This window comes from Hemiscyllium ocellatum, chromosome 24 (genome assembly GCF_020745735.1).
Source record: "Hemiscyllium ocellatum isolate sHemOce1 chromosome 24, sHemOce1.pat.X.cur, whole genome shotgun sequence".
Classification (NCBI taxonomy): Eukaryota; Metazoa; Chordata; class Chondrichthyes; order Orectolobiformes; family Hemiscylliidae; genus Hemiscyllium; species Hemiscyllium ocellatum.
In genome coordinates, this window is record NC_083424.1 from 2,337,875 (window position 1) to 2,363,697 (window position 25,823).

The window sequence follows — 25,823 nt, forward strand, 5'->3', positions numbered from 1 at the left end:
CGTGTTAGGGAACTGGAGCTGGAGTTGGATGAACTGCGGATCATTCGGGAGGCAGAGGAGGTCATAGATCGGAGCTTTAGGCAAGTAGTTACTCCGAAAGTTCAAGATAGATGGGTGACAGTGAGGGGGAGTGGGAGGAGGAAGCCAGTGCAGGGACCCCCTGCGGTCATTCCCCTCAAGAACAAGTATACCGTTTTGGATATTTGTGGGGGGGATGACTTACCAGGGGCAAGCAATGAGGTTCAGGCCTCTGGCACGGGGCCTGGCCCCGTTGCTCAGAAGGGTAGGGTGGAGAAAGGTAGAGCAATAGTTCTTGGGGACTCGATAGTGAGGGGTACAGACAGACGGTTTTGTGGGGGCGACAGGGACTCACGTTTGGTATGTTGCCTCCCAGGTGCAAGGGTACGTGATGTCGCTGATCGTGTTTTCCGGGTCCTTAAGGGGGAGGGGGAGCAGCCCCAGATCGTGGTCCACGTTGGCACCAACGATATAGGTAGGAAGAAGGGTGAGGATGTCAGACAGGCTTACAGGGAGCTAGGTTGGAAGCTCAGAGTTAGAACAAACAGAGTTGTAGTCTCTGGTTTGTTACCCGTGCCACGTGATAGAGAGTCAAGGAATAGGGAGAGAGAGCAGTTAAATGCGTGGCTTCAGGGATGGTGCAGGAGGGAGGGATTCCGGTTTCTGGACAACTGGGGTCCTTTCTGGGGAAGGTGGGACCTCTATAAAAAGGATGGGCTACACCTGAACCTGAGGGGCACCAGTGTCCTTGGGGGGAGGTTTGCTAGTGCTCTTTGGGAGGGTTTAAACTAACTCCGCGGGGGCATGGGAACCAGGACTGTAGCTTTAGGGTACAGGACCTTGAGTGTAGGGAGGTTAGGAATAATGCAGCGATCTCTAAGGAGGGTGCCTGTAACCAGAAAGGAGGATTGAAGTGTGTATACTTCAATGCCAGAAGTATAAGGAATAAGGTAGGTGAACTTGCAGCGTGGGTTGGTACCTGGGACTTCGATGTTGTGGCCATTACAGAGACGTGGGTAGAACAGGGACAAGAATGGCTGTTGCACGTTCCAGGGTTCAAATGTTTTAGTAGGATCAGACATGGGGGTAAAAAAGGGGGAGGCGTGGCATTACTTGTCAAAGACAGTATCACAGCAGTGGAATGGACGATGGAAGAGGACTTGCCATCTGAGGTAGTTTGGGCTGAGGTTAGAAATAGGAAAGGTGAGGTCACCCTGTTAGGTGTTTTCTACAGGCCTCCTAATAGTCCTAGAGAAGTAGAGGATAATATTGCGAGGATGATTCAGGAAAAGAGTGAAGGTAGCAGGGTGGTTGTTATGGGGGACTTTAACTTCCCAGATATTGACTGGGAGAGCTATAGCTCGAGTTCATTAGATGGGTCGGTGTTTGTACAATGTGTGCAGGAGGGTTTCCTGACACAATATGTCGACAGGCCGACAAGAGGGGAGGCTATATTGGATTTGGTTCTAGGTAATGAACCAGGCCAGGTGTTAGACTTGGAGGTAGGTGAGCACTTCGGGGACAGTGACCACAACTCGGTGACTTTTACTTTAGTGATGGAGAGGGATAATCGTGCGCCGCAGGGCAAGAGCTATAGCTGGGGGCAGGGAAATTATGATGCAGTGAGGCATGACTTAGGTTGTGTGGATTGGAAAAACAGGCTTCAAGAGAAGAACACTAATGAGATGTGGGGATTGTTCAAGGAGCAGCTACTGCGTGTCCTCGATAGGTATGTACCAGTCAGGCATGGTGTAAAGGGCCTTGTGAGGCAGCCGTGGTTTAGTAAGGAATTGGAGTCCCTTGTGAAAGGGAAGAAGGCGGCATATGTAAAGATGAGGCGTGAAGGTTCAGTAGGGGCGATTGAGAGTTATAAGGTAGCCAGGAAGGAGCTAAAGAGGGAGCTAAGAGAAGCGAGAAGGGGACATGAAAAGTCTTTAGCTGGTAGGATTAGGGAAAACCCAAAGGCTTTCTATAGGTATGTCAAGAATAAAAGGATGACTAGGGTAGGTATCGGTCCAGTCAAGGATAGTAGTGGGAAGTTGTGTGTGGAGGCGGAGGAGATTGGAGAGACATTAAATCAGTACTTTTCATCAGTATTCACTCAGGAACAGGACACTGTTGCTGATGTGAATATGGAATCACAAATAATTAGAATGGATGCCCTGGAAATATGCAGGGAAGAGGTTTTGGGAATATTGGAAAGGATGAATATAGATAAGTCTCCTGGGCCTGATGGCATTTACCCCAGGATCCTATGGGAAGCTAGGGAGGAGATAGCAGAGCCATTGGCCTGGATTTTTATATCGTCATTGTCAACGGGAATAGTACCAGAGGATTGGAGGATAGCGAATGTGGTCCCATTGTTCAAGAAAGGGAGTAGGGATAGCCCTAGTAACTATAGGCCAGTGAGTCTGACTTCAGTGGTGGGCAAAGTCTTAGAGAGAATGGTAAGGGATAAGATTTATGAACATCTGGGTAGGAATAACGTGATCAGGGATAGCCAGCATGGTTTTGTGAAGGGCAGGTCGTGCCTCACAAACCTTATTGAGTTCTTTGAGAAGGTGACTAAGGAAGTGGATGAGGGTAAAGCAGTAGATGTTGTGTATATGGATTTTAGTAAGGCGTTCGATAAGGTTCCCCATGGTAGGCTAATGCTAAAACTTCAGAGGTATGGCATTGAGGATACATTAGAGGTTTGGATTAGGAATTGGCTGGCTGGAAGGAGACAGAGGGTAGTAGTTGATGGATTATGTTCATCTTGGAGCGCAGTTACTAGCGGTGTACCACAAGGATCTGTTTTGGGACCATTGCTTTTTGTTATCTTTATAAATGATCTAGAGGAAGAACTTGAAAGCTGGGTAAGCAAGTTTGCGGATGACACGAAAGTCGGTGGAGTTGTGGATAGTGAGGAAGGAAGTGGTAGGTTACAGCGGGATATAGATAAGTTGCAGAGCTGGGCGGAAATGTGGCAAATGGAATTCAATGTAGCTAAGTGCGAAGTCGTTCACTTTGGTAGGAATAACAAGATGATGGATTACTGGGCTAATGGTAGGCTACTTGGTAGTGTGGATGAGCAGAGGGATCTTGGTGTCTGTGTACACAGATCTCTGAAAGTTGCCACCCAGGTAAATAGTGCTGTGAGGAAGGCATATGGTGTACTGGGCTTTATTGGCAGAGGAATTGAGTTCCGGAGTCCTGAGGTCATGTTGCAGTTGTATAAGACTCTGGTGAGGCCTCATCTGGAGTATTGTGTGCAGTTTTGGTCGCCATACTATAGGAAGGATGTGGAAGCTTTAGAACGAGTGCAGAGGAGGTTTACCAGGATGTTGCCTGGAATGGTAGGAAGATCGTATGAGGAAAGGCTGAGGCACTTGGGGCTGTTCTCATTGGAGAAGAGAAGGTTTAGGGGAGATCTGATAGAAGTGTATAAGATGATTAGGGGTTTAGATAGGGTAGATACTAAGAACCTTTTACCGCTAATGGAGTCAGGTGTTACTAGGGGACATAGCTTTAAATTAAGGGGTGGTAGGTATAGGACAGATGTTAGGGGTAGATTCTTCACACAGCGGGTTGTGAGTTCATGGAATGCCCTGCCCGTATCAGTGGTGAACTCTCCTTCTTTATGTTCATTTAAGCGGGCATTGGATAGGCATTTGGAAGTTATTGGGCTAGTATAGGTTAGGTAGGACTCGGTCGGCGCAACATCGAGGGCCGAAGGGCCTGTACTGCGCTGTATCCTTCTATGTTCTATGTTCTATGATGCAGTTTTCTGATGCAGTCAGTGACTGTTGGGATAGGTTTGTCAGGACTTGTTGGAATAGGTGTTACCTCTCTACCGACATTCTGCTCAAGGTGAGTATAGAAGGCAATGAGACGATCTGAGAGGGATATGTCATCATCTGCCATCTTGCACTGTCTCTTTTTAGAACCTGTGATGTCATTCAGTCCTTGCCATAGTTGCTGGGTGTCTGTCTGGGGTTCTGGTTTGGATTGGTATTGGTCCTTGGCTATCTGAATGGCTCTGTGAAGGTCATACTTGGGATTCCTTATAGTTGACAAAACAGACAAATCCCCAGGCCCAGCTGAATTGTATCCCGGGCTGCTGTGGGAAGCATGGCAGGAGATTGCAGGGGCTCTGATACAAATTTTTAGTTTCTCTGTGGCCAAGGGAAAGTGCCGGAAGACTGGAGGACAGCTGATTTGGTTCCACTTTTTAAAAGGGGTGGTAGAAATGGGCCAGGAAATTATAGACTGGTGAGTCTCACCTCAGTAGTAGAGACAGCACAGTGGCTCACTGGTTAGCACTGCTGTCTCACAGTGCTAGCAATCCGGGTTCGAATCCAGCCTCGGGTGACTGTCTGTCGGTGTGGACTTTGCACAATCTCCCTGTATGTACATGGGTTTCCTCCCGGTGCCCTGGTTTCTGCCCACAGTCCAAAGATGTGCAGGTTAGGTGGGTTAGCCATGGGAAATGCAGGGATTGGGTAGGGAGTGGAGCTGGGTCTGGGTGGCACGTTCTTCAGGGGATCGGTGTGGACTCAATGAGCCGAATGGCCTGCTTCCACGCTGTGGGGATTATGTGATGCGAGAAAATTCTGAAGGAGAAAATTGATACCCACATAAAAAGACATGGGTTAATTAGGGATAATCCACATGGCTTTGTAAGAGAGAGGTCATGCCTGTTGGAATCTTTTGAAAATGTGATTGTGTGTGGATGAGAAAAGTTCAGTTGATATAGTTTATATGGATTTTCGCAAAGATTTTGACGAGGTCCCACATGGGAGACTGATTGGAAAGGTTAAAGCATGTGGAACTGAGGGAAACCTGGCGAGATGGATCAGAAGCTGGTTTAGTAATAGGGCATAAAGGATATTGGTAGAAGGCTGTTTAAGTGACTGGAATCTGGTGTCCAACAGTGTACCACAAGGATTAGTACTGGGACCCTTATTGTTTTTTATATATATAGGTGATGCAGATGGAAACATTGGGGAATGTTAAGAAAATTTGCAGAGGGCACTAAGCTTGGTAGAATAGCTAATAGCAAAGAAGATGGTTGTAGGTTATAGGAAGATTAAGATGGGCAGATCTGTGACAGATGGGATTTAACGCTGATAAGTGTGAGGTGATGCAGTTTGGAAGAGGAAACAAGGTGAGGGAGTATTTACTGAATGGCAGGACACTGGGTAGCTCAGAGAAACACAGAGATCTTGGGGTAGTTACTTACAAATCCCTGAAGCTCGCAACACGTGAATAAGAAAATTAAGGCGGTATATGGGACATTTGCTTTCATCAGTCATAGCAAGGAGCTAATGTTGGAGTTGTACAAAGTCTCAGGCCACAGCTAAGGTATTGTGTGCAGTTCTTATCACCTTACTACAGGAAGGATATGATAGCACGAGAGTGGATAGATACAGAGGAGGTTCACCAGGATGTTGCCTGAGATGGAGGAATTGAGCTATAAGGAGAGACTAAATAAGCTTGGAATGTTTTCTGCAGAGCAGGGAAGACTGAGGGGGGAACATGATTGAGGTGTATAAAATTATGAGAGGTATGGATAGCGTGAATAGAGAGCAGCTGTTCCCCTTGGTTGAGGGGTTAATCTCGAGAGGGCATAGTGTTAGGATAATGGGCAGGAGATTTGGGAGATTCAGAGCGGATTTGGGAATAAAGCTTTTTCACTCAGCAGGTGGTGGGGAACCTGGAAAGCACTGCCTTGGAATGTAGTGGAGGCAGGAAACCTTCCAACCGTTAAAAAATATTTGATTGAGTACTCCAAATATCGTAACATTCAAGGATATAGGTCAAGTGCAGGAAATTGGGATCTAGTGGTAGTTATGTCGATGCAGACTCGATGGGCCAAAGGGTCTTTTCTGCTCTGTATGAATCCATGAATCTGTGTCGTAGTTCTAGTCCCTCCCACAATGATGAATATCCTTTCAGCACTCGCCTTATCAAGGGTACCCCCAGAATCTTAGATGCTTCAATGTACATAACCACTTATGTTAGATTTTCCTTTTTTACACATCAGTGCTCAATTTGGTGACTTTGATTTGCTTGATTACATAGTGTCTGATTTGTCTTGGACCTGTCCCATTACCCTGCAGTGTTTACCTGTCCCTCACTGATAGTATGGCATAGATTGGGAACTCTGCAGGAAATTGATAATTGATTGTGAGAGCTCAGGATTTTTATCCTTTATGCTGTGTTGATTCTAAGAACTTTCATGCTGCTGAAAGAGAGGCAGCAATAGCTTGAATTTATGTAGTGTGTTTATTGAAGTTTGTGAAACGTGTTGGAACTTTTTAATCAGTCAAATTTTGGCACCAAACAAAATAATTGGCAGGAAGGGGGAGGATAAAGCATCTCCAAATGGTGGAAAGACTAGTTGAGATGTTAAGGGAGGGAATTCTAAAGTTTAAGGCCCAGGCAGCTGTAAGCACAGGACTAGTGGTGGGACGAACAAAGTCAGCATGCACTGAATGCTTGAGTTGGAACTTTGCAAACATCATAAAGGGATTCTTCAGGCCAACCTGAAAGTTGAATAATAAAGGGGTCTGATGTTTCATTTTTTCAATATCAAGTTCTTTCTTCAAATCTCATTTGCGCACTTCCCTACTTAAATGGTTATTAATTAGCAAAAACAATCTGAGGCTGAGGAAACTGAGTTTTTACATCAACCAGTCACATGGGAGCTATGGTTAAGGGAGTGTGGCGCAATGATGAATCTTGCTTCATGTAAAAGCAGTGCAAATATAACTAGATTATTTGGCTAAGGTATGATATTGGTGCTGCTGATTTGAAGCTCCCCACCATTTGAACATGATTTAGCATCACTAAATATGAATCAAAGTGGAAGCAATAAGCCTTATCTTTGCTTATATAATGTGCAATTTACAGTTCGATTTAGTAGCCTTTTCCATTGGGAGCAGTTACCGATTGCCTGTGTGCTATAATTGATTTACAGGACAATGATCTATTATCTCCTGGTATAGTTGTGAACAACAGCTGTATGTGCAATGCTTCCAACCTGGAAACCAGCAGGCATCTCAGTAGAAGCAACATTGACATCCCTCGAAGCAGCATGGATAATCCAAATAAACAGCTGCCAAGAAAGAGAAGTGATTCTTCAACATATGAGCTTGACACAATTAAACACCACCAGGCTTTTCTTTCAAGGTAAGACTTTAAAAGATTTGACCTAATGATCTAGAGCTAAATGTACAGACGTGTCAATATGTCGTCTTTGCGTAATGAAGGGTATACTTACTTTAGATGGAGTGCAATAGAGGGTCACTGAACTGTTTCCTGTAATGCAACTAATGTGCTAAAGGAGAGATTGAGTCAAATTTGAAATTATAAGAATGAAGGATAATCTTATTGAAATGGTAAAATTCTTCAGGGGTTGACAGGATAGTTTCTGGAAGAATGTTTTTCCCGACAGGGAATCTAGAGCAAGGGCACTCAGTCTTAAAATGGCATTGCTGTTTCGGAATAGGATTCTCTCTGTAGCTGTGGCAAAGTTCGATTTTGCCAACATGTGGGGTGTCATTGAAGCGACTTATCACCTTGGCAGGAGGGTAGGGACCTGGGAATGCTGACTCACCTGGGAATGCTGACTCACCTGGCCCATTGTTTCCAAGAATATGGCTCACCAATACCTCCTTAAGGGTAAGTTTGTGAAGATTTGTAGCTCGGGTTGAGGTTTTGGATGTAGGTTTGCTCACTGAGCTGGGAGGTTCATTTCCAGATGTTTCTTTACTCTATTAGGTAACATCTTCAGTGGGCCTCAGGCGAAGCAATGCTAAAAAATTCCTGCTTTCTATTTATATGTTTGGGTTTCTTTGGGTGGTAATGTCATTTCCTGTGGCGAAGTCACTTCCTGTTCCTTTTTTTCAGGGGATGGTAGATGGGATCTAACTCGATGTGTTTGTTGATAGAGTTCTGGTTGGAATGCCATGCTTCTAGGAGTTTTCGTGCTTGTCTCTGTTTGGCTTGTCCCAGGATGGATGTGTTGTCTCATTCGAAGTGGTGTGCTTCCTTATCTGTATGTGAGGATACTAGTGAGAGAGGGTCCTGTCGTTTTGTGGCTAGTCGGTGTTCAGGTGTCCTGGTGGCTAGTTTTCTGCCTGTTTGTCCAATGTAGTATTTGTTACAGTCCTTGCACAGTATTTTGTAAATGACGTTAGTTTTGTTCGTTGTCTGTTTAAGGTCTTTCAAGTTCATTAGCTGCTGTTTTAGTATGTTGGTGAGTTTGTGGGCTACCATGATGCCAAGGGGTCTGAGTAGTCTGGCAGTCAGTTCCGAGACGAGGGCAATTGGAGATGAACATTAAATGCTGGACTTGCCAGTGATAACCACAACCTGAGAATTAATGTGAAAATGACCAAAGGTTTGAACAAAAAGGTAAGTTTTAAGGATGTCTTAAAGAATGAAAGAGAGACTGATGGAGATGGCTCCAAAGCTTAGGACCTTGAGAGCTGATGGCAGGGCACAAGGGTAAAATCCAGGATGTGGAAGATGTCAGTGTTGGAGGAGTGTACATGTCTCAGAAGGTTGTAGGTCTGAAGGTAGCTACAGATCTGGGGAGTAGTGAGTCTTTGGAACAATTTCAAATTAGCTATGAATTTTAAAATCAAGGAATTATTGGACTGTGAACCAATATAAGTCGGTAGGCGCAGGCCAAAGGTATTTGGAGCAAGTTAAGGCAATACCAGAGTTTTGCATGAGTTCACATTTAAAGTAGAACATGAAAGGCTGCACAGTGTGCATTGGGATGATCAGGTTTAGAGATAACAACATCAGAGGTGGTTGAGGGAGTTCAACAAAGGGCACTACAAATTTATGCAGGATAAAATGACAGCAATACTTTTCATATGTAAAACACCTTTAACACCTAGAAAGAAAAATGAGAGAAAAACAGACATCACTGCTGAATCTCCCAGCATTGTTAAAAATTTTATTTCAGCTTTTCTTTTACAATAACATTTTTTACATGCACTACAATTTGATAATAAAAGCTTGAATTGGTAATAGATCTGTACACCTGTGCTAAATGTTGGGGACTGGCGAGTAACGTGGGAAAATGTGAAGATGTTTGTTTTGGAAGGGTGGGCAAAGGAACAGTATTATGTAAATGGAGGAGAAAACTGCAGAAAGCCACAGTTAAAGGGACTTTATTATTGTCACATGTATCTAAGAACAGTATTTATCCTGTCAAGCCCTGTAAGAATCCTATATGGTTCAATGAGATCACCTCTCATGCTCCAATGAGTCCCAACCTATTAAACTTTGCACATAAGACAATCCCTCCATAACTTGGGATCATTTCCCTCATCCAAGTCATTACAAGATGTTGTAAATAATTGTGGCCTCGGCACTGATCCCTATGGTACACCACTAGTTATAGGTTGCTATCTTGAAAATGAATCCTTGATGCCACCTCTGTTTTCTATTAGTTAGCCAATCCTCTGTGAATTGAAGGTTTTAAACTTCACCAAGACATGAGACACTAATGTAGCGTATAGTGTCTCCCAACCGCCTTCCTCCTCTCACCTAAATAAAACTCTGTTGTGTTGAGAAGGTCAAGTTTTGCTATTTCTTATTTTATTGTGCGATTGGTGAAAATTTTTCTTTTATTTCTTTTTTCATGGACCTATTATTTGATAATATAGTTGGACTAAGTTAAGCTTAAAATTAAAAATGGCAGGAGTTCTCAGTCCCGAGTTATGCTCCTCTTGCTCAATGTGGGAGCTCAGGGACGCTCCCTGAGAGCAGGAAACTGCAACTCTTGTTAGACCCCGTGATGGCTCTGGAGCTGCGGATGGACTCACTTTGGAGCATCTGCAATGCTGAGGAGGTTGTGGATAGCACGTTTAGTGGATTGGTCACACTGCAGATTAAGATTGCTGAGGGAGAAAGGGAATGGGTGACCAAAAGGCAGAGGAAGAGCAGAAAGGCAGTGCAGGTGTCCCCTGCGGTCATCTCCTTCCAAAACAGGTATACTGTTTTGGATACTGTTGAGGGAGATGGCTCACCAGGGGAAGGCAGCAGTCGTCAGGTTCATGGCACCGTGGCTGGCACTGCTGTACAGAAAGGCTGCAAGAAGAGTGGAAGGGTTATAGTCATAGGGGATTCAGCTGAAAGGGGAGTAGATAGGTGGCTCTGTGATTGAAAACGAGACTCCCTCATTGTATATTGCCTGCTAGGTGCACGGGCCAGGGATGTCTCAGATTGGCTGCAGGACATTCTGAAGGGAGAGGGTGAACAGCCAGTTGTAATGGTACATATAGGCACCAATGATGTAATTAAAAAACGAGATGAAGTCCTACAAGCAGAATTTAGAGAGTTATGTGCCAAATTGAAGCTTGAAGGCGGGGGAATGGGGTCAGGATCCAAGATGGCAGCGATCGAACAGATCTGCCTTGCTGAGCTCTGCACTGTAATTCAGGCAAAGTGGTGTGTTTACCCTCCCCAGCAAAGCTATTTTGAAGAACATCGATAGTTTAATATCAGTAGAATTGCTACATTCCTTTTTTTTTAAGTAAGGGAAGATGACTACAGGCAAAGGACCAAGTAAATTGCAACAGGCAGGACACTACCCTGCAGCATCAGACGCTCCCATAGCTGCAGCTGGGGCCTCCCTGGAAATTCCAATGGACTCACCTACACAGCAAGGCCTGGCTGCAGAGTTCGAGAAACTCCAGGAGAAGATCGAGGCATTGATTGTAAAGAGTCGGGCCAGGTTGCAACCGATCTCAGCCATGTTGCAGAAGCATGGGCTGGAGCTGCAAAGTCTCAGGAAGCGAGTGGAGGATGTTGAGCAGCGGACTGCGACATCAGAGACCGTGGTCGAGTCCTCGTTGGGACGTATCCATGCTCTGGAGGAGCAGGTATGGGCCATAGTAGAACAGGTCGACGATCTTGAGGAAGACATCCAGGTGGTCGGGCTGCTGGGGCGAGAGGCAGGAACGCAGCCAGCCAGGTTTTCTTGAAAAATGGTTGCCATGATTTCTGGGCTGGGAAGCTGAGGCAGGCCAGGTGCAGATTCAGAGAGCTCACCAGGTGGCGGTGCACAGGCCAGGTTAGGACTAGCACCCCGGCCTGGTCCTAGTGCGATTCCAGTCCTATAGGGAGAAACAAAAGACAATGGAAGTCTCCAGGCCCTGATTTATAAAGGATCAAAGATTATGTTTTTCCAGGACTTCCTGCAGCCGTGATCCGTAAAAGGAAGTCCTTTGATGAGGTGAAGAAGAGACTGAGGGATCTGGATATTCAGTATTCCATCAGGTACCTGGCAGTGCTCCACTTTAATCATGAAAGGTCTGTGCATGTCTTTATGGGCCGAATGGCCTTACTTCCACTCCTATGTCTTATAGTCTAATCCTCAGAAAAAGGCAAGAACCTTCTGCACACTTGGAAATAGACTGGAGGTCCAAAGAACATGGAAAATAATGGTTCTCTTTTCTTTTCCCTTTTTGTTCTCTACCTAGTGTACTTCTCCTTTGTCTTTATTATTTTATTACTGAAAGTGTTTTTTTTCTTCCCAGTGCTAATTGAGGTCAGTGTAGGGTTGGGAATGGGTGAAGTGCCCACTTTTAATTTCTTTGTCCATAATACTTTTTTTTTTATCCTTCATCTGAGTTTGGGTCACGGTTCAAACGAGAAGGAGTTATGGACGTGTATGTGGGTAGTGTAAGTGTTCCCTGTGGGCAGGGGAAGAGTTTTCCATCAAGAGTTTGCATGTTGTAATTGGTTTAGTTTTTTGGTTTTTAGTAGAGGTAGGTTTTGACAGGTTTTTTTTTAACGTAGTTTTAGTGTGTGTAATTTTTAGACTCCATGAGTCTCCATCTGTTTACACTTGTCACATTATGAGTAGGGTTCTTCCTCTCGGGAGTTCAAGGGATGTTATAGAGGGATATGGCTAAGAGTCTCCTTAAATGGTGCACTTGGAATATTAAGCAGAGTCACTCACCAGTCAAGAGAAAAAAAGTACTTTCGAGTCTCAGCAAGGAGAGGGTTGATATTGCCCTCTTGCAAGAAACTCATCTTAAAGATAAGGAGCACCTAAAGTTACAGCGGGGTGGGTTTGATTGGCTGTTTTTGTAAGAGCAGGGGAATGGCCATACTTGTCCAGAAGAGTCTCTCATTTAAATTATTAGATCAAGTTAAAGATGAATATGGACGGTTTGTAATCCTTAAAGTTTTAATACATGGTGAAGAGTATGGCATCCTAAATGTTTACTGAGCCCCAGCACATCTGTCAAATTGCTGATTGATGCACTTTCGAAGTTGATTGCCCTTGGAACACAACACACTATCATGGGGGAGATTTTCATCACCTCATAGCCCCACAGTGGATAGAATGTCCAAAGGTCCCCCAAATATATCTCTGCAATCCAAGCAACTGGTTGACTTATGCGTGAAATTGGGGCTGATGGATGCTTGGAGATGTCTCCACCCCATGGGTAGAGACTTCACCTTTTTCTCTAATCTGCACAAGTGTCAGCCCAGGATTGACCTTTGTTTAGCTCCCTCAGTTTTTCTGGATTGGGTGATGAGCTGTAAACTTGGAAACGCAACCATTTCCGATCGTGCAGCAGTGTATGTGGAGGGTGAGATTAAGGGCAATGGAACAGGTTCGTGGCATTGGCGAATGGATCCATTTATTCTCAAGGACAATAAGTTTATTGAGGAATTCTTGAGTGAGTTTAAAGCGTTCTTGGCTATCAATTCAGGTATGGCTAGTAACCCGTTTGTACTCTGGGAGACTGCTACAGCCAATGCTAGAGGGGTAGTTATCTCTTACTCAGCTAGTCGGAACGACGGAAGAGACAGCAACAATATCTGCTCAAGACCCAATTGAAGGCAGCCGAAACAGCGTATCTTGATAGGCCATCAGTGACTAAATTGCAGTGAGTCATGGCTCTCCGGGTTGCTTTGAACTCCATGCTCACTCAGTGAAGAGAAAGCTCTCTTTTGCAAAACAAAGGCTGTTTGAGCATGGCGATAGGCCTGGCAAATACCTGTCATATCTGGTCAGGAAAAAGAGCATCCTCCAATCCATTACACCAATTAGAGAAGGCACTGGGATTCTTAAATGTGACTCTAAAAAGATTAGTGCAGCATTTTAGAGTTTTTACTCGAGTTATATCTGACGGAATGCTGTGAGGATCGGTGGGCAGTAAGACAGCTCCAAAGAAGGAAGGGAAGGCATCCAGCCCTGATGGTCTCCCGAGTGAATCCTACAAAGAATTTATAAATATCTCGTCAGGGCCGACACTGGACATGTACAACTACTCGGACAGTCATGATTGCCTCCCGCCATCCCTGAGAAAGGCTAACATCTCTCTCAGTCTCAAGAAAGTGAAGACCCCGAAGGACTGTGTTTCATATAGGCCCATCTTGCTTTTAAATTCAGACTTTAAAATTTTATCCAAGACACTTGCATTGGGATTGGAGACGGTGTTGCCCTAATTTGTTAAGGAGGACCAGACAGGTTTTATAAAGGATGTAGGTCCTCTAATAATATTAGAAGATTACTGAATATGGTCCAAATGTGTCAACAATGATCGGTTCAGGGTTTGGTGATCTCTTTGGATGCAGAGAAGGCATTCAATTGGTTGGAATGGCCATATCTTCTTTTATACTCTGGAGTGATTTGGTCTAGGTGAGGCCTTTGTCAGATGGGTGGAGGTCCTGTATAGTGATCCTCTAGCTGCAGCTCTCACCAATGGTGTAAGATCCAGTAATTTCAGTTATGGTAGGAACAGTCGGCAAGGTTGTCCCCCTCTCACTGCTACTGTTCCCATTGGTGATTGAGCCACTGGCAGAGGGGGCTATCTGTAAGAATCCTGACATAGCTGCCCCAGAAGTGGGATCAAGGGCACATAAGATTACGTTATATGCAGATGATGTTCTCTTCTTATCAAACCCGGCAGTTTCTGTACCCCATTTAATGCAATATATTAATTTATTTGGCTCTTTTTCAGGATATATGATCAATTTTGCAAAGTTGGAGGCTATGCCCTTGGGGGTTCTTAAGGCAATACCTGATATCAAAGGTGAAGTACGATTTCCCCTTTAAATGGTCGCAGGGGGTTTTCTTTATTCAGGTATTTTTGTTACTCCCGTCTTTGATCAGTTATTTAAGGCAAATTTTGCTCCTTTGGTAAGATTAGAAAGACCTCCAAACATGGGAAGCCCTTCCAATCTCCTGCTAAGGTCGAATAGCCTCTTCTGTTATATCCCATTCGAATGCTCCATCTGATATTTCCCCGGCAAACGTTGTGGAGACTCACTGGTTGGTTTAGTTCTTTTGTTTGCCATCACAGGCAGCCCCTCATTAAGCTTGCCAAATTGCAGCTACCCCAAGGATTGAGAGGAGTAAAGTTTTGGATATTAAGAAATACTAATTAAGCTCCTTTCTGTCCTTGGTGAGCCACTGGGCATGTGAGGGCCTGAGATCAATATGGCTCGATATTGAGGCCTCCCAGGCAAAAAGTCCCCTTACTAGTTGTTTATGGATAAGATGGGGACAGTTCGGGAATACTGTCGGAATCCAATCATTATAAATACAGTCAAAGCACTGTATGCACCCTGGATTCAAACTGTGGGCAACTAGGGGAGTCACCATTTAAGGGGAGGTCATGATGTCCTTTGACCAAATTAGCCACAAGAATGGATTGCTGAGCAGGGGGTCTTTCTCGTTACTTTCAGGTTAGGGATTTTATCCAAAACTAGACTACAGTTTTGACCAACCCCTATAGGCCTTTTACGGAGAAGAGAGAGACCTTCATGCTGTAAGCACTCTATCAGTTAAGACCGTTATGAAGATGTGGGTGTACTGTTATGAAGATGTATGTAGCGGAACTACCTGACTCAGCACCAAGTGTTCTGAACAAGATATAATGTAACATTTGGTCAAACAACTTGATTAGCTGGTTGCCTAGAGACGACAAAACCAGTTTAAATAATACCCGAAAAATACCAAACTCCAATCAAGTTTGAATTTTATATATTAACAATCTTTAAATCAAATGACACAAGCTGATGCTTTGGGTGTATAAGACCGGCGAAAATTGAACAGTTGGGAGGAGAACTGTCAAGCCTGTGACATCTGCAGACTGCCCAGAAAAAAAGCTATCTTAAAGGTACCTTTATCGATCAGTAACCTATGAAACAGAAAACCCTAAGAAGAAGAAAAGAAGACTGTGGAAGAGAAGAGAGGTTTTGAAAATTTGAATTTTTGGTAAATGGGGGTTTTATTGGACTAATATTATAGAAGGGAAAGTAAATGATAGTTTAGAGGAAGGAGTTGTAAATTGTTGTTAGTTAATTATTCTCTGTTATACTTTAAGAAATAAAGTTGTTAATTTTTACTTTAAATAGTTCTTGGTCTCTCGAAATTTCACAGATTACAGCAGGGGATAAATCTTTTTCTGTTGCTGTTGCTGGTTTAAACTAAGCAGGAGGTTTACCCTGTGTCATCACAGTTTGGGGGCTTGTCACTGAGATTTGAATGGTTTAGGGGCACATTGCTGGGATTTGAACAGTTTGGTGGATTTTGTCTGCAATTTGAACAATTTGGGACTTGGAATTTAGGATTTGAACAGGTTTAGGCAGATTTGAATAGATTTGGGGTACACAAAATCCCAGCAGATTTAGACACTTGCAGGTTAGGGTCCTAGATCGTTAAATAAAATGTAGATGAGATAATTTGTTTAATTTCAGTGACTTTTGGTTGATTAAATTAGAAGTGAGAGAAATGGCTCTTAAAATTGCTATAAAGAGGTTCTGGGATTTGAAGATTATTCTCAAATTTGCCAAGAAAGTTTAGAAGGAAAGAAAAAGGCCATGCTTTTAGAATTAGCAAATAAAGTAGATTTGGGTTTAACCAAGGACAAAAGTAAAACTGAAATTGTAAGAGAGTTACTCAAACACTTAGGTGTGTCAGACAAACAGACAAATGTGGTAGAGGAAGAAAAACTTAAATCACAATAGAGGAAAATGAGTTAGAAGATAAACAAAGAGAGAGGAAAGAGAGAAGTTTCTTAACCGAGCAAAAAGAGAGAATTTGAATTTGAAAAGTTGTGACTTAGCCGTAGTCATAGAGTCATAGAGATGTACAGCACGGAAACAGACCTTTTGGTGCAACTTGTCCATGCTGACCAGATATCCCAACCCAATCTAGTCCCACCTGCCAGCACCCGGCCCATATCCCTCCAAACCCTTCCTATTCATATACCCCTCCAGATGCCTTTTAAATGTTGGCAATTGTACCAGCCTCTACCACACCCTCTGACAGCTCATTCCATACACATACCACCCTCTGTGTGAAAAAGTTGCCCATTAGGTGTCTTTTATATCTTTCCCCTCTCACCCTAAACCTATGCCCTCTAGTTCTGGACTCCCCCACTCCAGAGTAAAGACTTTGTCTATTTATCCTATTCATGCCCCTCATGATTTAATAAACCTCTATAAGGTCACCCTTCAGCCTCCAGGGAAAACAGCCCCAGCCTATTCAGCCTCTCCCTATAGCTCAGGTCCTCCAAAGTCAAGTTAACAGGATGGAGATTAAAAGAGACAGTAGTGATATTGTTACGACACGGGGTAAACTCTCCTGCTTTATTTAAAACCAGTAAAACGGAAAAGATTTATCCTGTGCAGTAACCTGTAAAAATTAAAGTGGCCAACAACTATGTAAAGTAAAAATTAGCAAGTTTTATTTCTTAAAGTATAACAGAGAATAATTAACCACTATTTACAATTTCTTTCTCTAACCTATCTTTTACCTTCCTTTCTATAATACTAGTCCGACAAAATTCCTAATTACAATTTACAAAATATCACTTCTTATCTCAAAGCCATTCTCCCTGTGTCTGTATGGGTTCCCTCCCACAGTCCAGAGATGTGCAGGTTGGGTGGATTGGCCATGCTAAATTGTCCATAATATTCAGAGATATGGGCGGCACAGTGGCTCAGTAGTTAGCACTGCTGCCTCATAGCACCAAGGTCCCAGGTTCGATTCCAGCCTTGGGTGACTCTCTGTGTGGAGTTTACATGTTCTCCCCACGTCTGCGTGGGTTTCCTCCCACAGTCCAAAGGTGGGCAGGTCAGGTGAATTGGCTATGCTAAATCACCGATAGTGTAAAGTGCATTAACGGGGTAATTATAGGGTGGGGGAATGGGGCTGGGTGGGTTGCTCTTTGGAGGGTCGGTATGAACTTGCTGGGCCAAAGGGCCTGTTTCCTTACTGTAGGGTATCTAAACCAGGCAGCTGTAGGATCTTGTCTTTGGATCTTCCTGTGTCTTCTTTTCCCCTTGTTAGGAATTTCTGTGTTGCAGGTTACTGATCGAAAAGGGATTTTGAGGAGAGATTTTTTTTCAAGCAGTCTCTATACTGGGACTTGGCAGTTCTCCTGTTATACCCCAGAGCATTGGATTGTGTCATTGGCTTTTAAGATTGTCAATATACTCAATTCAAACTTGATTGGAAATTGGTATTTTTATTGGTGTATAATTTAAACAGATGGGCCAAATTTGAATTTGTTTTTGTCTTCAGGCAATGAGCTACTCGAGTTGTTCAACCCAGTGTTATTTACATTGTTGCCTTATTCAGAACACTTGGTTCTGTGTCTGATAGTTCTGCTGCTTTTAACTCTCTTAAAAGATACACCCACATCTTCATAACAATATATACAAATATGTCAAAACTCTGCCACATTTTGATGAGAAAGATGTTGAAGCCTTATTTATTTCATTTGGAAAAATAGCTAGGCAGATGGAGTGGTCTGAGCATTAGTGGGTAATGCTAGTTCAGACTAAACTGGTAGGCAGAGCTACTGAGGCATTTGCCACACTGTCAGAGAAGATGTCAAGAGATTATGAAGTGGTTAAACGGACTATTTTCAGTTCTTATAAACTGGTACCAGAAGCATATAGACAGCGGTTCAGAAACACAAAGAACAAAACTAGGTCAGACTGTTATGGAGTTTGAAAGAATTAAACATTGTTATTTTGATTGATGGGTGCATGTTTTAAAAATAGAAAAGGCCTTTGAGGCTCTATGAGAGATTATTCTGCTGGAGGAGTTTAAAACCTCACTTCCAGAGATGCTAAGAATTCACGTGGAGGAACGGAAAGTTCAGTAAGTGAGAGGGGCAACAGAATTAGCAGATGAATATATATTAATGATGGTATTAGTCATAACATTAGCAAATTTGCTGATGATACTAAGCTGGGTGGCAGGTTGAAATGTGAGGAGGATGTTAGGAGATTACAGGGTGACCTGGACAGGTTAGGTGAGTGGTCAGACGCATGGCAGATGCAGTTTAATGTGGATAAATGTGTGGTTATCCACTTTGGTGGCAAGAACAGGAAGGCAGATTACTACCTAAATGGAATCAATTTAGGTAAAGGGGCAGTACAAAGAGATCTGGGTGTTCTTGTACACCAGTCAGTGAAGGTAAGCATGCAGGTACAGCAGGTAGTGAAGAAGGCTAATAGCATGCTGGTCTTCATAACAAGAGGGATTGAGTATAGAAGCAAGGAGGTTCTTCTGCAGCTGTACAGGGCCCTGGTGAGACCACACCTGGAGTACTGTGTGCAGTTCTGGTCTCCAAATTTGAGGAAGGACATTCTGGCTATTGAGGGAGTGCAGCGTAGGTTAATGAGGTCAATTCCTGGAATGGCGGGACTACCTTACGCTGAAAGACTGGAGCGACTGGGCTTGTATACCCTTGAGTTTAGAATACTGAGAGGGGATCTGATTGAGACATAAGATTATTAAAGGATTGGACACTCTGGAGGCAGGAAACATGTTTCCGCTGATGGGTAAGTGCCGAACCAGAGGACACAGCTTAAAAATACGGGGTAGGCCATTTAGGACAGAGATGAGGAGGAACTTCTTCACCCAGAGAGTGGTGGCTGTGTGGAATGCTCTGCCCCAGAGAGCAGTGGAGGCCCAGTCTCTGGATTCATATAAGAAAGAGTTGGATAGAGCTCTCAAGGATAGTGGAATCAAGGGTTATGGAGATAAGGCAGGAACAGGATACTGATTAAGGATGATCAGCCATGATCATATTGACTGGTGGTGCAGGCTCGAAGGGCAGAATGGCCTACTCCTCCACCTATTGTCTATTGTCTAATACATTGTTGGAGCAAAAGACAAGCTTCCGGCCAGAATTTCGTCCTATGAGGAATAGAAGTTGAGAGAAGGGGAGATCCTTCACTAATAAACCAAAAGTAGAGAGCACTGGTAACATTTTACCACAGGATATAAAAGAAGCCCAAGAGGGTGGACAGGAGGTGAAAGGCCTCAGGTACTTTCACTGTAATGGAGTGGAATACGAAAAGTTACAGTGCTGGTGGTTTCAGAAGGACACTGGGTAAAGGTGTTTTCACTGTCAAACGGTGAAACACGTAAAGACACAGTGCTGGTCATTAAAGAAAAGCATTGTGGGAAAAGATGTAAAAGAAGCTGAGCCACTGGCATTAGTGAAGGTAGTAAAGGAGACCCCAAGAAGAGCCGAGGAGCTGCAGGAAGGTACACAGCCTGGACAGGGGCTGGGTATGGAGTTAGTACCTGATCTCTATAAAGAATTCACCTCTGTGGGTAAAGTTTACACAGAAAGAACAGGGGGAGAAGGGCAAGAAGTTATAATTTTGAGAGATACAGGATCTAACCAATCGCTGATAGTAAGGAATGAGCGAATATGCACTTTTTCTGATCTGTTACCCGAGAGTATGGTAATTTGTGGGATAGATAAACAGAACTGTAGCGTTCCCCTATGTAAGATCAGGTTGGAGTGCCAACTTAAGAGTGGGGAAGTTACGTTGGGAGTGATTGACAGAGTGTCAGTTCCAGGAATTCAGTTTGTTCTTGGCAATGATTTGGCAGGATCCAAGGTGGGAGTGACACCCCATGTTGTGGAAAAGCCCAAGGAAGACCAAGAAACTGAGGCGTTAAAACAGAAATATCCTGGTATTTTCCCAGACTGTTTGGTAACCAGATGCCACTATCATAAGTCACTGCACGAAGTGGAAAGGAAGAGAAAGATGAAGGAAATTCAGGTTTAGTTAGCCGACAGCTTGTTTGATGTAATGATGCAGGAAAAACCTGAACAGGCAGAGGGTCAGACAGAAGTGTTTAGTCCTGAAAGGCTACGAGAGTTGCAACAGCAAGCAAAGGCAATAAAAGATATATATGTGGATGCGTACTCCAAAAAGGAGGCAGTGAATACTCTGGAGGGTTATTATCTGAAAGATTATCTAGAGATAACACTGGTCATAGAAGGTTGACCCCATGGAACGCAAAGATGAAGGCCATCAAGGAACTTCCATGACTAACCTCATAGAAAGAGGTATTTTGATTCTTAGGACTCAGCAGATTCTGTCAGAAATTTGTTTCAAACTTCAGCAGTGTAGTGGCACCGTTAACCAATTTGAGGAAGAACACAAAGTTTGGTGGACAGAACAATGTCAGGAGGCACTCGATCAGGGGAAAGCTATTTTAACCACCAAACCAGTTTTAGCTACACCAAACGTTTCAAAACCTTTTAATGTCGCCATCGATACTAGCGACAAAGGAGTTGGAGCTGTACTCCTACAGGAAGATTCGGATGGAATTGAACTGACAGTTACTTTTCGAAGAAGATCAACATCCACCAAAGGAAATACTCTACGAGCAAAAAAGAACTATTGAGTTTGGTACTGGCCTTAAAATATTTTAATGTGTATGTCACGGACAATATGTCCGAGACAGTTGTGTACATAGATCACAATCCTCTTACATCCTTAGAATGCTTTAAGGACAAGAACATGAGACTATTTCATTGGAGTCTTATGTTACAGACTTTTAATTTAGAAATCGTACATGTTGCGGGTCGTAAGACTGTAATCGCAGGTGCGTTATCGCAGATTTAACTAATAAAGATTAGATGAGACTTGTCTTTATTTAAAGTTGTCTACATGTACACATTTTTATGGGAAAATGTTCAGGTGAACTTTAATTAAAGTTATCTGTATGTTAGGGTAATGTGTTTAAAAAACAGAAAAGAAAATAAAGCCATCTTTTCATTATGATGCTTCATTTTTTTCTAAAGGGGGGAGGTGTTATCAAGATGTTGGTGTATTGTACCTTTAAGAGAGTTAAAATCTAGCAGAACTAACTGACACAGTGCCAAGTGTTCAGAACAAGATATAATGTAATATTTGGTCAAACAACTCAATTGGCTGGTTGCCTGGAGATGACAAAACAAATTTAAATTAGACCAATCAGTTTAAATTATACCCTGAAAAATACCAAACTCCAATCAAGTTTGATTTTTGTATATTGACGATCTTAAAAGCCAATGACACAAGCTGATGCTTTGGGGTTATAAGACTAGGGAAAATTGAACAATTGGGAGGAGAACTGCCAAGCCACCAGCATCTGCAGACTGCCCAGAAATTCCTAAGAAGAAGAAGAAAAGAAGACAGAGAAAGATACAAGATAAGATTCAACATCTGGCTGGTTTTGAAAATTTGAATTTTTGGTTAACCTTAATCGAAGGTTTTATCAGACTAGTATTATAGAAGGGAAAGTAAAAGATAGGTTAGAGGAAGGAGTTGTAAATAGTTGTTAGTTAATTATTCTCTTTTGTTCTTTGAGGAATAAAGTTGTTAATTTTTACATTAAATAGTTCTTGGCCTCTCAAATTTTCACACATTACTGCACGGGATAAATCTTTTCTCTGTTGCTGGTTTAAATTGAGCAGGAGGGTTTATCCCATGTCGTAACAATGCTCTCTACCACCTACTGGGGTGCGGTGCCTTGAACAATATTGAGCAACTGTGAGAGGTCTGGGAGCAAGAGTTGGGAGTGGAGATCCCCTCGGAGACATGGGACGACAATTGAGAGAATGCGAGAAAGAACTCTGTCACAGGACACACGCCATGTAGTTGAACCCTTTATAGGGTTCATTTGGCCCCAGATCGTCTTGTCCCAAGTGCAAAACAAACATAGCTACCCTCACTCATTGTTTGTGGTCAGGCCACATGCTTCATTGGTACTGGAGCACTGTGGCAAGAGTAATAGAGGGGGTCCTGGGGACCAAAATTAAGGCAGATCCAGTCTCTCTCTTCTCTTAGGCTTGTTGAATTTATCTTCCTTAGACATTCATAGAAAAACGCTGTTTAACATTCTCACTTACTGTGTGAGGAAGAGCATTTTGATGAGCTGGGTGTCTGTGAACCCTCCAGGCCTGTTAGGGGGCTGTAAGTTAATTATGGAACACGTCCCTTTGGATTTCCTCACAAACATGGTGCAGCACAAAACTGAACTTTTTTATAAGACATGACAGCCCTTCTGAATTATCTGGAAGCAGATTTGTCTGCCTTTTTGTTAGGGCATTTGGTTAGCCATGATGATTAGGTTTAATGAGCCTTGTACCCTGGGAGGAAGGACCCTGAATAAATACAAGTGTAATAATTAATGCTGCTGAAGATTGGGAGCTTCGGTGCGGTTGCCTTTGAGTAGCCTTATGTATTCATTTATTTATTTATAGATTTGTAGTGAGTGTAGTTATGATTTGTCTTGTAGAGTAGGTCAGTTCATTGCAATTGTTGTTACAATATTAAATTGTTACATTTTTGTAATTTTATAAATTTGTAAACATCAAATTTCTCAAAACTATTTTTAAAATGAGTCAACCTCCGAGGTAATAATCTCAGGATTGCTACCAATGCCACCTGCTAATCAAAGTAGAAATGAAAAAATAGGCAGAATGAATGTGTGGCTTGAGAGATGGTGCAGGAGGGAAGGGTTCAGATTTTTGGGGCATTGGGACCAGTTCTGGAGGAGGTGGGACTATCACAATTTGGACAGTCTACACCTGGGCCAGACTGGAACCAATGTCCTTGGGGCTTCTTTTGCTAATGCTATTGGGGAGTGTTTAAACTAATGTGGCAGGGAGATCGGAACCAAATGCGGTTAGTGGACAGTACGGAGGTAGTAACTAAAGCCTGTAAGGACCTAGATAATGAAGTCAGCGTGACCAAGGGGAAGAGTAAGCAGGGAGTAAATGGTGAATGTAAAGGGACAGGTGGTCTGAAGTGCATTTGTTTTAATGCGAGAAGTGTAGTAGATAAGGCAGATGAACTTAGGGCTTGGATTAGTACCTAGGAGAATGATGTTATTGATCCTACTGAGGGAAGGACATGATTGGCAACTGAATATCCCAGGATATCGATACTTCAGATGGGATAGAGAGGGAGGGAAAAGGGGTGGAGGAGTTGTATTACTGGTCAGAGAGGATATCACCGCTGTGCTATGGAGGACTCGAGCGGTGAGGCAATATGGGCAGAACTCAGAAATAAGAAGGGTGTGGTAACAATGTTGGGGTTGTCCTGCAGGTCTCCCAGTAGCACGTGTGCGATAGAGATACAAATATGTAAACAGATTATGGAAAAATGTAAGAGCAGGGTGGTGGTGATAGGAGATTTTAATTTTCCCAACATTGACTGGGATTCACTTAATGTTAGAGGTCTAGATGGAGCAGAAAGTTAAAAATCACACAACACCAGGTTATAGTCCAACAGGTTTAATTGGAAGCACACTAGCTTTCGGAGCGACGCTCCTTCATCAGGTGATAGTGGAGGGCTCAATCCTAACACACAGAATTTATAGCAAAAATTTACAATGTGATGTAACTGAAATTATACATTGAAAAATTGATTGTTAAGCCTTTCATCTGTTAGAATACAGTGATAGTTTCACTTCTTTCATATGTAAATCACAAAACCTTTTTTTTTAAAAGTTGCATTCTCAGGTTAGCTGTTAACAATGGTGATAGCTAGACAATATGTTGAAGGTGTTGGCCCCTGTGTTCTCTGTCTATACCATGATGTTTAGATTGATTCTAATCTAATAAGTGATATAACGGAGTTTTAGATGAATTTATGCAGTTTTTGAGCAAAATACAATGTAACCCTGCAAGTACAAATTCACCCCACAAAATATATGGGTGCATGTGAGTCTTTGTGTGTGTGTGTGTCTGTCTGTCTGTCTGGGTTGGGGGTTGTGAGTGTGAGAAAGTGTATGTGTGTGTGTGTGTAGTGAGTGCAGAGTGTCTTAAGTCTGTGAGGGGGTGCATATGTGAGTGTGGGAGTGTGTGTGGGTATCTGTGTGCGTGTGTGTGTGTGTGGGGAAGTATTTGAGTGTGTGTAGAAGTATTTGTGTGTGCGCGTGTGTCTGATGCAATGGTGGTCACCTGTAATGTGACATGAACCCAAGGTCGCACTTGAGGCCCTCCCTATGGGTACCGAACTTAGCTATCAGCCTCTGCTTGGCCACTTTTTGCTGCTGCCTGTCCCAAAGTCCGCCTTGGAGGATGGTCAAGCGAAGGTCCGAGACTGAATATCCTAGACCACTGAAGTGTTCCCCAACTAGGAGGGAACCCTCCTGTCTGTTGATTGTTGTGCGGTGCCCATTCATCCGTTGCCGTAGCCTTTGCTCGGTTTCCCCAATGTACCATGCATCCGGGAATCCTTGCCTGCAACGTATAAGATAGGCAACGTTGGCTGAGTCACATAATACCTGCCATGTACAAGGTGGGAGGTGGCCCCACGTGTAATGGTGGTATCTATGTCCACAATCTGACACCTCTTGCAGTGCCTACCTTGACAGGGTTGTATAGAGTTGTCCTGAGAGCCGGGCAGCTTGCTACGAACAATGATCAGTTTGAGGTTTGGCGGTTGTTTAAAGACATGTAGTGGAGGTGTGGGGAAGGTCTTGGTGAGGTGCTCATCCTCATTGATAATGTGTTGCAGGTCACAAAGAACATGGCGTAGTTTTTCAGCTCCTGGGAAATACTGAACAACGAAGGGTACCCTGTCGGTTGCAGCACGTGTCTGTCTCCTGAGGAGGTCATTACGGTTCCTTGCTGTGGCACGTCAGAACTGGCGGTTGATGAGTTGGGCATCGTATCCCGTTCTTGTGAGGGCATCCCTGAGTACTTCCAACTGTCTGTCATGTTCCTCCTCATCTGAGCAGATCTGGTGTGCGCGTAGGGCTTGTCCATAACGGAAGGCTGTTTTATTATGTTTTGGGTGGAAGCAGGAGAAGTGTAGCATTGTGAGGTTGTCTGTGGGTTTGCGGTAGAGTGTGGTGCTGAGGTGTCCATCCTTGATGGAGGTGCATGTGTCCAAGAATGAGACAGGTAGTCGAGAGTAGTCCATGGTGAGTTTGATGGTGGGATGAAACTTGTTGATGTCACACTGTAGTCTTATCAGTGACTCCTCGCCATGGGTCCAGAGGAAGAAAATGTCATCAATGTACCTGGTGTACAACGTTGGTTGGAGATCCTGCATAGAGAAGAAGACTTGTTTGAACCTGTGCATAAAAATGTTGGCATATTGGGGTGAAAAGTTGGTCCCCATAGCTGTTCCATGTGTCTGGATGAAGAACTGGTTGTCAAAGGTGAAGACGTTGTGATCAAGAATAAAGCGGATGAGTTGTAGGATGGTGTTTGGAGATTGGCAGTTATTGGTGTTGAGTACTGAGGCTGTTGCTGCGATGCCATCATTGTGGGGGATGCTGGTGTAGAGTGCGGAAACATCCATTGTGACGAGGAATATTCCCGGTTCGACTGGTCCGTGGGTGTTGAGTTTCTGTAAGAAATCCGTAGTGTCACTACAGAAGCTGGAGATCCCCTGTGTAGGTGACTTCTACTACAGACAAAGACCCACATACACACACATGTTTTGTGGGGTGAATTTGTACTTGCAGGGTTCCATTGTACTTTGCTCAAAAACTGCATAAATTCATG

General features: G+C 43.5%; 1 protein-coding gene across 9 annotated transcripts in view; it reads left to right on the forward strand.

Annotated features, from left to right (window-relative positions):
* The window catches only part of LOC132827008 (membrane-associated phosphatidylinositol transfer protein 2), a 538,978-nt gene that overhangs the window by 466,860 nt on the left and 46,295 nt on the right, over nucleotides 1–25,823 (forward strand). For all 9 annotated transcript variants that reach the window (XM_060843350.1, XM_060843356.1, XM_060843357.1 and 6 more), the window contains one exon: nucleotides 6,983–7,194. In XM_060843350.1, the coding sequence (XP_060699333.1) occupies nucleotides 6,983–7,194 (212 nt within the window). The remainder of the gene's footprint in view (nucleotides 1–6,982; nucleotides 7,195–25,823) is intronic.